A 16,832-nucleotide genomic window follows, 5' to 3' on the forward strand; every position below is an offset into this window, starting at 1 on the left:
ATTAACAATGCAATGAATTAATTAGCCTTATAAGAAAAAAAAAATATTAACTTAGGTGGAGGGGCCTTGTAGCCATTTTTATTTTTTAAGCTAAACTAATATAGGAAGCCATAAAAAATAAACCTCCTTATAATGAGCTTTTCTGTCTTTTCATTTTAGTTTTTTATTATAATCAAGTAAACTTAAAGGTAATTTAACCTACTACAAATATAAAATATTAATAAAAAGAAGAAGTGGTTGGCCAAAGTATAGAAGTGCTCTACTATTTATATTTCATATTCAATTTAGTTCATATTCTTTTTATTGCTATTTATTTTGTATTTTTATCTTCTTTTGATTGGGTTTTTTTTTTCTCTTCAATTTTATCTTTAAATATTTAATTTTTATGAAACTGGTCTTCGTGCTTTTTTGTTTTCACTTTTCTTTCTATAAGATTATCCAAATCATATGCCCATATTTATGAGGTTGATAGGTTAACCCGAATTAATTTAGGTTTTTTGTTGTTTCTTTTTTTAAAAAAAATTATAGTTTCATGCCTTATTTTTTTTAGAATTTTTCTTTTTGTTTTTTTAGTTTACCTTTTACGATGTCAGTCATAGTCTTATGACCATGATCACGAATTTTAAGGGTTAACATTGGCTAACTTTGATTTTTTTTTTTAATTTTTTTTTTTTTAAAAAAAATTGTTTTATCTTTCAACATTTATTTTTTTTAGAGTTGATCTTTGTGTTTTTTTTTTCACTTTCTTTTCAATGTGGTTATCCTAATCTTATGTCCATGGTTGTTAGGTTACCGTATTAACCCTGATTGACTCTTTTTTCTTTTTCTTTTTTAATTTTTTTAGAATTATTTTGTCTTCAATTTCATGCCTCGAGATTATTTTTATTGAGATTTTTGTTTTGTTTTTTTTGCTTTCATTATGAGTAAATCTCGACCTCATGATCACGATAATGAGTTTTGAAGATTAATATGTTGCTCATTTAATTTTTGGTCCTTTTTAAGATTTAATATTTTTTTTAATTTCATCCTTTAACATTTAATTTTTTAGGAATTGATCTTTGTTCTTGTTTTATTTACTTTTTTTTCTATAGGGTTATCCCAATCATATACCCATGGTCATGAGGTTAACGGGTTAATGCTGGTTGATTAAGATCTTTTTTTCTTTTTAATTATTTTTTTCAGTTTCATCATTCACCATTAAGTTATTTTATAGTTGGGTTTTATAGTTTGATTCAATTAGCTTTCTTTTGTGACCTTTTTTATACTCTTTATTGGCACATATAATAGTTTAATTAAATAAAAAATATTCTAAGAAACATAGTTGTTAAGCATAACTTAGTACATGACATCTGTACAAGATCAGATATTTTAATGTTTTTCATCATTCAATATTTATTTATTTATTTATTTTTGGAATTGGTCTTTGTGCTCTTTTTTTTTTTAATTTTTTTATAAGGTTATCTTAATTATATGCCCAAGGTTGCAGGGTTAACACGTTTACACGAGTTGACTTAGATTTATTTTTTTCATTGTTTTTTTTTCCTCAGTTTGTCATTCAACATAAGGTTGTTTTATAGATGAACTTCATGGTTTGATTTAGGTCACTTTCATTTACAATTTTTTTTTACCTTTTACTGGCACATATGGTTTTTTCATTCAATAAAACTAACATTATAAGGAACATAATTAATAAACAAAGCTAATAACATGACTTGTATTGTAATATCAAATATCTTAATCTTAGTTATTTCTTGATCAAATATCGGTTTAATTAATTAAATACAATTATAAACACTTTGATTTGTAATTGAGAAATTTTTATATCAGAAAATATATAAAAGAAACCTATATTTTTTTTTTTCGCTTTCATTTTTTAATATTTAATTTTTTAGAAATTAATTTTCATGCTTTTTTTTAACTTTTTTTTTATGCAAGATTATCCCAATCATGTGCTTTTAGTTACGGGATAAGCGAGTTAACACGGGTTGATCAAGATTTTATTTTATTTTTAATTATTTTTTTTAATTTTATCTTTCAACCTTAAATTATTTTATAATTAAGCTTTATAGTTTGATTCAATTAGCTTTTTTTTGTGACTTTTTTTAATACCTTTTATTGGCACATATAATAATTTAATTAAATTAAAAATTTTCATTTAATTCTAGATTAATATGAATATTTAAATTAACTTGAATATATTTTAATTAATTTTATGATTTCTAAATTAAAATTAAAATAATGTAACCTTTCAGTAACATCAGGTTTGTGAGAAGCATCCTGTAGTTCTAGGCAACCTGTCGACGCCCACAAGATCAGCCGAGAAGGATGGGACTGGACAGTGAATTCTTTCTTCTCTTGTTCCAGAGAAGCGTCTCAAAGACGACGGCATCATTTGCCAGCTAACATGACGTGGCACAGTTTAGAGGCTGCGCGGCGCTTCCACATGGGACCCACGTGGGAAAAAGAAAGGGGAAGTTGAATCAGTGGGGTAGGATGGTAATTGAATATCCTATCATATCTTTTATTTTCTAGATGTTAGCACTAATTAACACGGAAGGTATCAAACATCATTATATGCTGCAAAAGTATCCATCTTCTTCCATTCTACTACACCTAACCACGTTGCTCCCACCTCATCCGCTTGCCTTTACCGTTCTCTTTGCGCTTCCTAATGTTTTTTATTTTCAAATTTATAAAAATAATATTTTTAAAATTTTTTTTAACATCACATCAAAATAATAAAAATAAAAAAATTTAATTGAAAGCCATTTTTTTAAAAAAAATTCTATTGGACCACAAAACAACATTTTTATATATTTATAGTATAAAATTAAATATTTTTAATTTAGAAAACTCAATTAATCAGGTCTTGAGTTTGCTTTCTAATAGTAACGAGTCTGAGTTCTCTCATGCTATTGGAGACTTATATAATATTAACTTTAGATTTATAAGATTAATTGAGATATATGAAAGTTAGCTCGATCATTCATTTTAATAAAAAAAAATTTAATTATCTTTAACTTGTAATTTTCATAAATAAAATGAATAACCAATATAAAAAAGCATAATGAAAAACTTAATTAACTTGTGGTATATACAAGCTTTTGGTCTAGCAGTTGCCCTTACTGCAAATTATAACCGTTAGATATAGTAATTGTACAAATTAATAGGCAGAAATGGTTAGATCTTACAATTTCTTAAATACATTTTTTTTTTCTTTTGCCTTTTTATTCATTAGGGAAGCGGTGACCCACAACATCTATCCAATGTTCTCATGTAGATGGGCAGTTAATCAAGAAAATATGCCCAAAAAAGGATAGATTGCAATGAAGTGGCAGCATGATATTGGCTGTTCATCTTCTAATGAAAAGGGAAGCGCAACAGTGGAAAGCACCCAGAAATGATAGTATTAACGACCGCAAAAAAACCGACATGAACGGTAGAAACGGCAAGGTCTTTAGATTAGAGAAGCAAGCCGTCTCTTTCTCTCCCCCATCATCGTGACTCACCCCCCTTTCACTATTTTCTCTCTCCCCACTTTCTCTCCCACAAAATAACTTTCCTATTACCTTTCAAGCACTGAGTTGAACACACACACACACCCATAAACCAAAACACTATCCTCTTATTTATTTACATATACATATATCCATATGAATGAGCATAAGCAACGAGGTCAGGCTTTTCTTGGAGGACTTGTTTCGCATCATCTTAGCTATTTATACTGTTGTTGTTGGTTTCATGAGCAGCAACAGCAGAGTTTGCAGCGATGAAAGACCGTAGGAAACGAGATGTTGTTTCATGGAACAGGTTCTTTTGGTGCACTCTTTTTCTTGTCTTCTCTTGTGTTCTCTTCTCTGGCTTCACTTTCTCCACTTTCCGCTTCTTCTTCTTTGGAGGTAATAATCTTTTTTTCTTTCTTTCTTGATTATTTGAGTTATTACCTTACATATTTAATTATCTTGGGATTAATTATTAAATTTTGATTTCTGGGATTTTTTTTTGTTAAGATGTGTGTCGTTGGTTTCCTTCTGGGTCTCCCTTAAACCTTCCTAATTATTATGGCACATTGCCATCATTCATTTCTCAAAAAGGATTAAACTTTCCAAATAAAAACTGAACTTGCTAAGTTTAGTATATTACTTAGTAATAATTTGCTAACTATGTGTTAATTTTGATTAGTTTTTTTTTATATATTTGAAACAGAAAAGTTTCACCCGGAAATTGTCTCAACATGGCGGACGCCGGCGATGGAGGCACTTTACGGCGATTCTTCTGCGGTTACGGCACCATCAATTCGTGAAACAGTTATACTTCCAGACCAGGTTCTAGTTTTCCTAAAATACCCCCCATCGTCTCTGCTATTTACAAAAGAGGACCTCCTGTGCGTTTATCGCTCGGCTAATAAATCATCATCCCAGTCGCAGCGCAGGCTGCCCCCAAATCACATAGACGGTAAGGATGTCGATGACCAGATCGTACGGTGTCCACTCACTCCACGTGGCTACACTGTTTCGCTAGCTTTGAAATCTGGCGGCTATATCCATCCGGGACCCACTCACAAGTGGGACTCGCTTGTTTATGAAGCCTTGATAGACCGTGATAATACTACAGTTGTTTTTGTCAAGGGGCTGAATCTACGGCCGGAGAAACTTTCTAACGCTTCAAGGTTTGAGTGTGTGTACGGCTGGGATTTTAGGAGACCCAAGTTTTTGCTACGATCCCAGGTCATATCAATGGCTCAAGAGATCGTACGGTGCAAAACCCCTTTGAGTGTCTTGGGTGCCCCACAAAGGGTCAACATCCCCATCAAGGCATCCATTAGAGTGAAGGGTAGAGGAACATTACACTCCATAGCCCGCCCGGGGCTCCGGTCGATGCCCCAACCTGGTCCACCGGAACGAAAACCACATGAAATGTGCATATGCACCATGCTACGCAATCAAGCTAGGTTCTTAAGAGAATGGGTCATGTACCATGCCCAAGTTGGAGTACAGAGTTGGTACATTTACGACAACAACAGTGATGATGACATTGAAGATGTTATGGAGTCACTGGTCCAGGCGGGTTTTAACATTTCTAGGCATGTTTGGCCATGGATCAAGACCCAGGAAGCAGGGTTCGCACACTGCGCGCTAAGGGCACGGGAGTCGTGCGAGTGGGTTGGCTTCATAGATGTGGATGAGTTTTTTTACTCTCCTCTGGGGTTAATTTTGCATGATGTGATTAGCAATCAATCGGGGTCTGGAAATAACGTTGCTGAGATACGTACTTCGTGCTACAGTTTTGGGCCGTCGGGGCTCAAGCATCTTCCGCCACAAGGAGTGATGGTAGGGTATACGTGCCGGCTCGGAGCACCGGAGAGACACAAGAGTATAGTGAAACCTGAAGCATTGAATTCCACACTGGTCAACGTGGTGCACCATTTTCATTTAAGCGAGGGTTTTAGGTATGTAAATGCTGACAGGGGAGTTTTGGTTATTAACCACTACAAGTATCAAGTGTGGGAGGTGTTCAAGGAGAAGTTCTATAGGAGGGTAGCTACTTATGTGGCTGATTGGCAAAATGAGCAAAATGTTGGGTCCAAGGACCGAGCCCCGGGCTTGGGGACCAGAGCTGTTGAGCCACCAGATTGGTCGAGTAGGTTTTGTGAAGTGACAGACACTGGGCTCAGGAACCTGGTATTGCAGAAGTTTATGGACCCATTAACCAACCATTTGCCATGGGAGGAGCTCGGAAGAGGTTATGGAAATTAATGAACACGGTTTTTCGTACAGAAAAACAGTACGAGGATGATGATTATGCCAAGGGGTAAAGGGTCTTCGTGACTTGTAAGAGAAATGGGACTTCTGATGTTAATTATGATGTACAAATACAGGGATGGGTTTGTAGATGGATTCTTTTTGTGCAGATATGCTTAAAAACAAAGATAAGATGATGATGATACATGGAGTGGGACTGTGGATCGTATAAATGTTGATAAATCGTTGTTGCAATTATTTCTATTTTTCTTTGTAGATTAGGGGACATAAAAACAATGCGTGCTTGCTATTTTCAAGGCTTCCAAACGGATTCAAATTAGTATCGAAAGAAAATTCAATTGCCCAAATCCAATAATTTGATGTACTCTAGCACTGCAAATATATTGATTTTGAGTTGAGATTGAGTAAGTGAAATCTAGGTGACATGTCTTATGACATCATTATTGTCATTAATCTAAGCTGAATATTGCAATTATGAAATCACAAATTATTTATAATAACAACATGTGAAAAAAAATATAAAAATTGTTATATATGGTACTAGTTATTTGATATGTGCGTCGTAATGGGTCATAAATTTTTCTTTTAAAAACCCCCCCAGGTATATAGGCTATTTTCTAAGAAAAATTTAACATATAAATCAAAAGGTACATACAACTATCTAATCAAATAAACCAATATATTTATAAATAAATTCATTAACAAAAAAAAAAAAACTTGAAAAATTGAAAAATGGATGTAAGTCAAGATATTTAATATCACAATATAAATCATTTACCCTGTTTTTTTAATGAATTTATTTATAAAAAATAATTTGTCACAGAAATTGACACATAAAATTTATTGAATAAAATAAAAGAAAAATATTGTAAGGCTGCATAAATTAAAAATTTTGTAAGAAAATAAATTTTTTTTTAAGTTTGAATCTATATAAAATATAAAAATAAATTATAGATTAACCAAACTAACTTCATAAAAAAAAAATATACTCCATATAATATATATATTAAAAAATACTAAATAAGCCAAAGAAAGCATATAGAAGGAGTATTAATCAAAACACAAATGCTAAAATTATTTTGAAAAATACATATAAAAAATAGTAATTAAATTATGCACACACACAATGCAACGTGGGCTTGGTAATCCAGACCTAGCACCTGGTCCATAAAGTAATGCCTTGCATGTGGGCCTTTTTTTTTTTGTTTTTTGAAGCGAATAGGGTGGATAGTCATCTTCCCATCCTTTGTCAAAATAAAAGAGACAACACATATCTTCTATCTCAATAGACCCCATGTTGTCTATTAATCCTAGTATCCGGCTATTGGTGTGACTGGAAATACAAAGTTCTTTTATTTTTTTTACCCAAAAGCTCATTTTGATCCAAAACATCTAAAAACATCCTATGAACCTTATTAAACTAATATATGGTCTCTAAAAATGCATAAAACCACCCCAAAACTAGAAATCAACCCAAAACTAAAAAGCTTTCTAAGTTCATAATATGTTTTTTAGGTGTTTTCAAGAGAAAAAAAACACATGGTAGTAACCCTTTTATATAGAATATTTTGACACAAAAATAAACTATTTTGGTGGCTAAATCTTTCCAATAACAACAAGTTTATTTCTTTAAACTGGCAACAACTTCTTCTCTCTCCTTCACCCAAAAAAGAACTAAAAAAGAGAAAGATAAAGTTTGGTATCAAAATTTATTTGTGTAAAATTATAAGAACTAGTACTTAATAGATAAAAAAGATAGAAGAGATGAAAGTGAATTTTTTTAAAAAATTCAAATCTATCACTTATATTACCTGTATTTTTCATTTTAGTTCTCTATCTTTTTAATTCAACCTCATCCAAAAAAAAAAAATATGCAATTGGGTTTCAATTTGAGCTTAAAATGGTCTTAATGGTACAAATAAAAAATTCTAGAATCAAATTGAATTTTTAAAAAAATCTCACTATTATAATCAACAATGAAATATGTAAGAGAGAATAGTAAATGTGCCTATAGTAAAAGAGCCACACATTTTATATTATAGTAAATGGTTTCTAATATTTCCTTTTAATTTGATTTAGAATCATAAAAATTCAAATCAAAATGGAAAGGGTTTTGATATAATAGTTTATTTTTAATCAAATCTATGAAATTATTTTTAATACATCATAATTCATCCAAAAGTACTTTTAATTATTTAAGAATTCTATAAAAAATCATAATTAAAAAAAAAAGTCAGAGACCTTTGTCAACATAATTAAAAAAAACAAATAAGTGTCTTTAAATTACTCATTAATAAACATAGCACATTATAATAATTCAATCGCAATACATTACAATAATAATTCAATCACAATACATTACAGTATAATAATATCAAACAAGATCCCAATTGCTATTTTGATTTCTGTTTCTAGAATTTATTACTTATAATTTATTCTTTTCTTTACTAAACTATATATCTTGCTTCTAAATTGATAATTACCTCAATTTTGTGTTATTTCCTTAAACTACATTGGACATTCTTATATTTGTATGATTATAATACAAATAAGGATATTTTAACATGTAAAAAAAAAACTCATATTTTATAAAAAGTATTGCATCATTTTTTTTCTCTCAATCCTTAATGGACGGTGAGAGATTGCGGAATACAAAGACTCGTCTAAGGACACACACATGGTAGATTTGCCCCTTCATAAGCCCTTAATTATAGCCGTTGCAAAGGCCTCGATATCAAATGAGTTCAAACAAAATTTGACCGTTAGAAACAAATCACCCCAAGCCTCCATCAGTCACCCCCTCTCTCTCAAGAAAGGAAAACGATTTTTCCCATTCTTTTCTCTCGATTCAAATCAAAAAACCAAGAAAGACTCCAAAATGGTGAGTGAAGAACAAAAGGAGAGTCCTAGAGTCCGGATGCAATCAAACCCAGTTGACAATAGCCAAAATATGGAGAATCTTTTCAGTCCCAGATTCAAATCCGTGGCTGCCATGGCTGGTTGGGACGAAGAATCTATCCTTTTCGCAAGCCTTATTGTTGAAGACACGCCAGAAAGACAGTTCAAACATAAAAAACGCTCCGATTTGCACTTCAAGACTCCACCTTCAACCAATAAAAGAAGGTATTATTTCCAACAAGACCCACCAAAAAGAAAGAAATAATTTTCTTAAAGTTGTGCCCCCTTTTGTTCCTAAGAAGATTTTGATGAGAAAAATCGAAACTTGGAAATCCTAGCTTTGATTTCAAATACTTACTCATTTCTCTTATTTCTTTTTAAAAAAAAAATGAAAGGGGAAAAGCTTAGTATTTTCTTTTGTCTGTTAGGAAGCGGAGGGATCAGAAGAAGAGTCCAATTTCAATTCCTGTACCTATTCTAAATCTTGACGAAGAGGAGGAGCTTGTAATGAAAGGTACTTTCCCTTTTATCTTCTTGAAATTGGGTTATTTGTGCTTCCAAGTTTTCATGGCTAAGAATTGAGAAAGTTGAATTCTTTTGATGTTTTGGGTGAAAAGAAAGTGAGAAAAAGAAGACGGAGCCGAGAATTGCTGTAGATGAAGAAAATAAATTAGGAGGAGACAAATTAGCTAAAGACAACCCTGATGCTTCTTGCTCAAACTCAGCTCTTCCTTGCATGGATAAACTTAGAGAAGAGCTTTCTTGTGCTGTAAGAGTTTATATTTTTCTTGTATTGTTTTCTGTTTTGACTTTAGTCGACTGAAATACACAACTGTATTTTCTTTCTTCTTTCTTTATTACTTTTTTTTTTTTTTCAATTGAGGTTTAAGGCTCTTGGTACTTTTGGCAGATTTGTTTGGAGATTTGCTTTGAACCTAGTACCACTTCCTGTGGACACAGGTAAAAGGAAAACACAACTTTGTACCTTTTGGCTTTCCTTGTAAGAATTGGATCTTCATTTAGCCATTGGATTTTACTATAGGAGAGCAATTAAAGGGCATGTTACTTTATTTGATTCCGATGAGGGCTTAAAATATGGGATTCTGTAGTTGTGAGTTAGTTTGAACAGTTATGTTCATGCATATTGTGTACAGCAGGGATCGTTTCATTCTTATTCATGGAGTGGTTTCTCTTTGTTTGCAGTTTCTGTAAGAAATGTTTGCGATCTGCTGCTGATAAATGTGGGAGGAAATGCCCAAAGTGCAGGCAACTGATAGGGTGAATTCAGTTACTATCTTCGAATTTATTAGTATCTAGGTTTAGTTATGGGGGATTAAGACAATTTGTTGACATTAACCTTGTTATATTGCGGGAATTGCAGAAATAGCAGATCCTGTACGGTGAATACAGTTCTTTGGAACACAATACAGCTTCTGTTTCCTCAAGAAGTTGAAGCAAAGAAGGCATCGGGCAGGAAAAACCAGAAAGAGCATCAAAGCTCAGAAAGAAAAACCAATAATGATTTAAGAAGCCGAAACGTTCGGCCTTCAAGAGTTCAGCCTTCTAGAGTGTCAAACAGAGATGCAAGTACGAGTAGAGATATGTGGAACCAAGACGAGGAGGATACTCCATTGGTGCAAAGATTGCGAAGAAGAGAAGCTCTTGAGCGGCTAATAGTAAGCAGAGAAGCAAGTGGGAGGAGAAGAAGAGGAATACCAAGCCAAGATGAGGATACTGCATTAGCTCTAAGGCTGCAGAGAGAAGAGTTTATGGAAGCTTTTGGGGGAACTCAAGAGCAGTCAGGAATCTCTCTTTCATCAGCTAGAGCAAACTTGAGAGTCATGGCATCTAGAGCCGCCATTAGCATTCATTCTAGAGGCCGGCCTATATAGTTCTTGAATGTAGTTCCTTGACATTTTGATGTTTGGTTTGTATCACCAAATCCTTTGATATTTTGAATGTAGTTCCTTGACATTTTGATGAACTCCAACTCACTACTGCTGGCAATTGTTCCACAACTAACTGCTCTCCTCATCTGTTTGCCATATTAACACTGACCTTGCTGTAAAAGATTCATGGGACTGTGAACTCCCTGTTCCTTTGTTGTTGTCAACACTGTTTTGTTATTCATGATTTTAATGGAACATTTGATAGGTTATTCATGATTTTAATGGAACATTTGATATATATATATATATATATATATATATATATATATATATATCTGTTTTTAAGTATCTTATAATTGATAGATATGCACATGATATCTTATCTCAAATATATGTTTGATTTTTACACATTTTCCAATTAGCTTCCTTTCTCTTGTTCTTTGTAAAGCATCAGTATGGGAAACATTCTGACCTTAGAAACCAACTTTCTGGACAAAAGACTAGCTGGACCCAATTAAATAAGAAAAAAGCTTGGATACAAATGTAACATTGGACAGGAAGTAGCATTCCATATGCTCTTTTCGTGCCTATGATAATATGATGCATAATTGATTTTGTAAAAAGTATTTTTTTTAGTTGAGAATATATCAAAATAATTATTTATTTATATATCAATATATCAAAATCATCAAAAAATACTTAAGAAAACATCAATTTCAAATAAAAAAAAAAGTTTGAAAAGCATTTTAAAAAATAAGTTAGAATTGCAAAAACAAACGCATCCTAATTAAATGGAGTACTTGATAATTGTTAGAAATTCATTTTAAATGGAAATAATTAATAGGCTATTTGAGACTAAAATTAAAAATAAGATCCACTCATTTTTAAATCTGAAAATTTTGTTGAAAACTATTCTTTAATAAAAATACTTTAACATAAAACATTAACTTATTTTAAAAAAAAATTAAGAATAGATGAAAAATCAATTTCAAAAAATTCATGGTTCATAATTTTTATAAATCTAAAAATCTCAATTCCACATTGAAAGCTTATAATTGTTGCTTATAATAAGAAGTTGAAGAGTAAAAATTAAGCATCTAAAGCACCAAATATTTAAAGGAGAGAAACAGTATACTAAATGGGTTTTGGGCTTAAGCCATATGCTCGAGCTCGAGTTTGGATTTATTGTAAAGTATTTTTTTACTCATAAATTTTTTTTTTTTATTGAACTCTAACCTTCTTAGATAAACAATAACATTCCTTTTACTGAATAATTTTATTTTCTAAGTAAAAATATTTTGTTATTAAGAAATAAATTGTCAATTTTTATCTTTTATTATAGGTAATTAAGACAAAATAGTGAGAATTAATTCTGATAATTATTAAAATTAATTTTGCATCAATTTTGGTTAAAAAATCATAACAAAAAAGGATTAACATAAAACAATAACTCTTCAACCTTCTCTCATTTGCTTTTCCCAATATTTTTGCTATGTTTTTCCTTTCATCATTAAATTCAAGTTTTTTCATAAAAAATATTTTTGATTATGTTTTTCTAGTTTGTGGGCCTTGTTTAGTAGTGCAATTAATCAAAGTGTTAATATTGGAATCTTATGAGGTTAATTGCAATCAGTCTATTTGCACCAAATGATGTATAATAAAAATTTAAGGATAAATGATACATTCAATGATGGTAACGTGGTCTATATATTTTTTTTTATTCTAAGTGCTTTACTAACTAATCTTTAAAAATTACTTCATTAAACAATCATATAACCCAAATCATACATGCAATTATTATAAAAACATAGGTCATTTGATTTATGCATATTCTCTTAAAGACAAGAGTTATAATATGACTTGGGTTCCAAAAGGAATTACCACTAACCACAAAGGACCTAAGAAGGTATGGGTACCAAAAGCTTCAGCTTGATTTTTATGTGTATAGGAATCAAAAGAATATGGAAAGTGGTTCTTGGATAATGTTTGCTCAAGACACATGATTAGATGATTTTTTGTTCTTAAGCATTACCAAAATTAACGGTGAAAAAATTATATTTAGAGATAACTCAAAAGGAAATATTAGTATAGTTAGAAATATTGGAGTTAAATCTTCTCCTTCAATAAAAAAAGGTTTTTCTTGTCAATAGCTTAAAGCATAATTTGCTTAGTATTAATCAATTATATAATAAAGGCTATAATATTGTTTTTTACTATGCATGTTGCTTAATCTTTGAAAATAACAAAGTTATATTTGTTGAAAATAAAAAAAAAAATGTTTATAAGATTAATATTGATGCATGTATGAAGATAGAAAGTTTTGTTGTTGCTAACATATATAATAGTTTTCTTTGAAATAGAAGACTAGATCATATTAGTATGGACATTCTTTCTAACCTACTTAAGAATGAACTAGTCAAAGTTTTTCTCATATTGCACTCGAGAAGAAAAAGCTATAGCTATATGATACTTGCCAAATAGGCAAACAAGTAAGAACTTTGTTTAAGAGCAAGAATTGCATCTCAACTAAAAGACCTTTAGAATTGCTTACGCATTGATCTTTTTGGACTAATAAATAAAAGATTAAGTGGTAAATAGATATATGTTTGTGATGGTTGATGATTTTACAAGATATATATGAGTTTTGATTTTAAAATCAAAAGATAAATCTAATTTAGAAATTCGTAAAAGTTTTCAAAAAGGTTGAAAATAAAAAATGTTTTTCCATTATAAACATAAAGAGTAATCATGATAATGAATTTATAAGTGATTTGTTTGAATCATTTTGTGAAAGAAAAAGGATACCACCATAACTTTTCAACACCTAAAACTCTCCAACAAAATAGAGTTGTGGAAAAGAAAAATCTGGTCTCTTTAATAAATAAAAAGAACAATGTTAAATGAATTTGATACACCAAAATAGAAACTATAAATACCTTTCTTATTATATTTTAAATCATGTTACCTTGAGACCATAATTGAAAAAAAGCTCATTAAGAGCTTTGAAAAGAGAGGAAACTAACATCTCATATTTTAAGATTTTTGATTCAAAATGTTTTATTCTTAACACTAAAGATAAATTATACAAATTTAATTCAAAATTCGAACGTTAATTTTTTTTTTTTTTAAGTTATTCATCCTCCAGCAAAGTTTATAAAGTTTATAATAATAGAATATTTTATTTTAAAGAATTTATACGTGTCACATTTGAGAAAACTTAAAAATAATAAAATTATTGAGATTTAGATGATATTAATAAAAGTGTTCGCCACGAGTATGTTAACATGGTGGTGAGTTGGTAAACTTGATAAAAGACATTGATACAAATGAAGGTACTTGATGCTGCTAGCAAAATTATCTTAAGAAGCGTGTTGCTATCATGGCATGTGGATTGTACCTTATTGCTTTATAAGTAAAGTAGACTAGAAGGTCTGGAACTTGTAACGAACAACTTGGTATAGCGAATGAATATATATATATATATGAGAAAAGTATTTTACTGTATATCTCATCTCAAAATAGTATAGTATTTATTTTTTCAATCTTATATTTTTTTTTTAATTAGAAGTATACTCTCTGATATTAGATCGGTTGTCGGGAATTGAACTTTATAATATTTTTCAATTTAATTTTTAGAAAAAGTTATTTCAATTTTATGATTTAGATTGCGAAGTTTGACGAGTTGACTCGGTTGACTCAATTTGGTTTTTTTTTTTTAATTGATTTTTTTTTCAATATTGAGTTAATTAAAAATTAAGCTTTGCGATTTATTTTAGTTTATTTTTTATAAGGTTATCTATGTCTTATAACTCAAGTCACGATTTTGGCAGGTTCACTTCGGTTGAATCAAGTAATTCTTTTATGTCATTTTTTAATTTTTTTTTAATTTTATCTTTCAATATTAAATTAATTGAAAATCAAACTTTATAATTTATTTTAATTTGTTTTTATATTGGGTTATCCCGATCTCAACTCAAGTCGTTAGTTTTACAGGTTGACTCAAGTCATTTTTTTGTCCTTTTTTAATTAATTTTTTTTTCCAATTTAATCCTTTAACATTGAGTTTATTGGAAAAATTGAGCTTCATAATTTATTTTGATTTTATTTCTATAGGATTATCATGGTCTCATGACCTAGTATATAGATTTTCAGATTAACTCAGGTTATTAACCTAAATCGATCCAATGCGTTGATATTTATTAAAAAAAAAATCTCATTTTAAATATATATTTTTGAATCAAACTATGTTTTTACACGGGTCATTCGAGTTGTTTTTGGACCCGTCAAGTTAATTGGATTATATCAGGTTAATTCTCAAATGATTTTAAAAAAAAAAAAATGCTATTAGAAAAAGCATTAGTAATGCCTATATATTTTTTTACATTAAAAGTTTTTTATTAGACCTACAGCATAGCGCATGTCAAGATCACTATTCACTATGTCAGGACTTAAAAGATTAAGTTTGAATCCTTTGAATTGATTTAATTAAGAGATTTTAATGAAATCTCATGTTTGAAATCATTTTTGAAAGTAAAGAATTGAATTTATATAATTCAATCTCTAAAAATAGTATAAAAGTAAAGAAGAGAAATTAACGTTAAAATTAGCTTCCTCAAAATACTCATATCCCTATTTTTTTTTAGACACCTCTTTGAAAGAATAAAATGAAGGTGATGAGTGTAATATAAAAAACAAAATGAATTGAATTCTATCTTTTAAAACATGTGAATTTAAATTATTTATCAATTGAATTTAAACTGAACTCTATATTGAATTTAATTATAATAAATAATTAATTCTAAACAAGAGAATTTTAGGGTCCATTCATTAATATAAAACTATTTTTTTTTATTTCTATATTTCTTTTTTTCAATAAAAAATGTATTCATTTTTTGTAAGCAAAAAAAAATTGTTTTATAAAAAAAAATGAAATATGCATCAAGATTATAATTATTTCTCATAAAAAATCAAGACTATAATTTATAATAATCATCTTAATATTTTTTATTCATGATAATTTGATTATATAATATTTATTTTATTTTATTCAAATTATAGTGTTTAATAAAAAAATATTTATACATAATAAAAATTAAATTTATGATACTGATTAAATAATAAACTCATATGTTTGTATACTTTTTTTTACTCTAAAATTCTTATTTAAAACTAATAAACTCTAGTTTTCTTCTACTCTAAGGACATTACCTCTCTGTCTTGTAGTGTGACTAAGGAGAGTACAAAAACCTCCGGCTTGTATTGCTTCAAGACCTATTGCAACAACCTTCTACTTTACTTCAACATATTTCTTGGAGCAGTATAGTGAAGGCTGTATTTTTTATATATAAATCTTGAAGGTAAAGGAAAGTCAAGAGTCACGGCTTGTGGCTTTTAGGTGCAAAACTGGTGAGATTTAAAAGTTGTTGAGAGGTGGGAGGGAATCCACAATGTTGTTCAACATGATGTTGCATCCCTTTTTTTTTAGACCAAAAGTCCCTAATAATTTAATATCACATAAGCAACCCCTATAAAAAAAAATAAACCTAATTCTCAGGACTTCACTCAATTTCATCCCTGAAGATTTTTCAATTGAATACTCAACTTCTTGTGCCACCTCCAACTTGAGCTTTGGTCTTAGAATTTTTCAATTTACCCCTTAATTTCTTTAAAATTCAAATTTCTTGCAATTGAACCCCTAATTACACCAATTGAGGCTTTTAAAAGTTTTTCAACCAAATCTTTTCTTATCCCAAAAGCATTTTTGGATTTTAAAAAAAAAAAACTTTGGGGATCTAAAATTGGGTTATGACACCCTCAATCCATATGTGATTACATTGATAAGACTATGTAGTCTTACATTTAGTCTTCAAAGCAGAATGGAAAAGGTGTTTACATAGTGACAGTGTAAGAAAAAAAAGGTAAGAGAGACTAAGCAATCCATTTAGTTAAAACCCCACAACTTTACCTCCAACCAAGCCATTCCATCCATGCTCGAATGGCCTACACCATCATTCTAAACGGACTAGTACTCAACATGTCCATGGGTTAGCCCAAACATATTTACTGTAGGTTAACAACTCCATCCACGACATCATGTTCCTTCTAACAATCATTTTTTAGGCTTGACCCATAAGAAGTTCAATCACTATAACACACTATAATACATAGTGATGAGTTTCAAAAAAGTCAATATGGCATTGCATTATCCTTAACTTATATGGCCCACCTTTCTATTTAATGACCATCTCCTACTATTGTGTCTCCTCAAATGACACTTCCTGTC

At 30.0% G+C, this 16,832-nt stretch overlaps 1 protein-coding gene across 1 annotated transcript; it reads left to right on the forward strand.

Annotated features, from left to right (window-relative positions):
* Positions 1 to 3,459: 3,459 nt before the first annotated feature.
* Positions 3,460 to 10,729, forward strand: LOC118058144 (glycosyltransferase family 92 protein RCOM_0530710). The gene is made up of 8 exons (XM_073407314.1): positions 3,460 to 3,899; positions 4,207 to 5,753; positions 8,404 to 8,885; positions 9,089 to 9,174; positions 9,278 to 9,429; positions 9,571 to 9,620; positions 9,864 to 9,938; positions 10,042 to 10,729. The coding sequence occupies exons 1-8, from the start codon at positions 3,770 to 3,772 to the stop codon at positions 10,550 to 10,552; spliced, it is 3,033 nt and encodes a 1,010-aa protein (XP_073263415.1). The 5' UTR covers positions 3,460 to 3,769; the 3' UTR covers positions 10,553 to 10,729.
* The last annotated feature ends 6,103 nt before the right edge of the window (positions 10,730 to 16,832 follow it).

The sequence above is a fragment of the Populus alba genome, chromosome 1, assembly GCF_005239225.2.
Source record: "Populus alba chromosome 1, ASM523922v2, whole genome shotgun sequence".
NCBI classification, from domain to species: Eukaryota; Viridiplantae; Streptophyta; class Magnoliopsida; order Malpighiales; family Salicaceae; genus Populus; species Populus alba.

Coding starts and splice junctions, on each gene's coding strand:
- LOC118058144 (XM_073407314.1), top strand. CDS start 3,770: ATGAAAGACCGTAGGAAACGAGATGTTGTTTCATGGAACAGGTTCTTT. Junction 8,886..9,088: donor CCTTCAACCAATAAAAGAAG/GTATTATTTCCA, acceptor TTTGTCTGTTAG/GAAGCGGAGGGATCAGAAGA. Junction 9,621..9,863: donor ACCACTTCCTGTGGACACAG/GTAAAAGGAAAA, acceptor CTTTGTTTGCAG/TTTCTGTAAGAAATGTTTGC.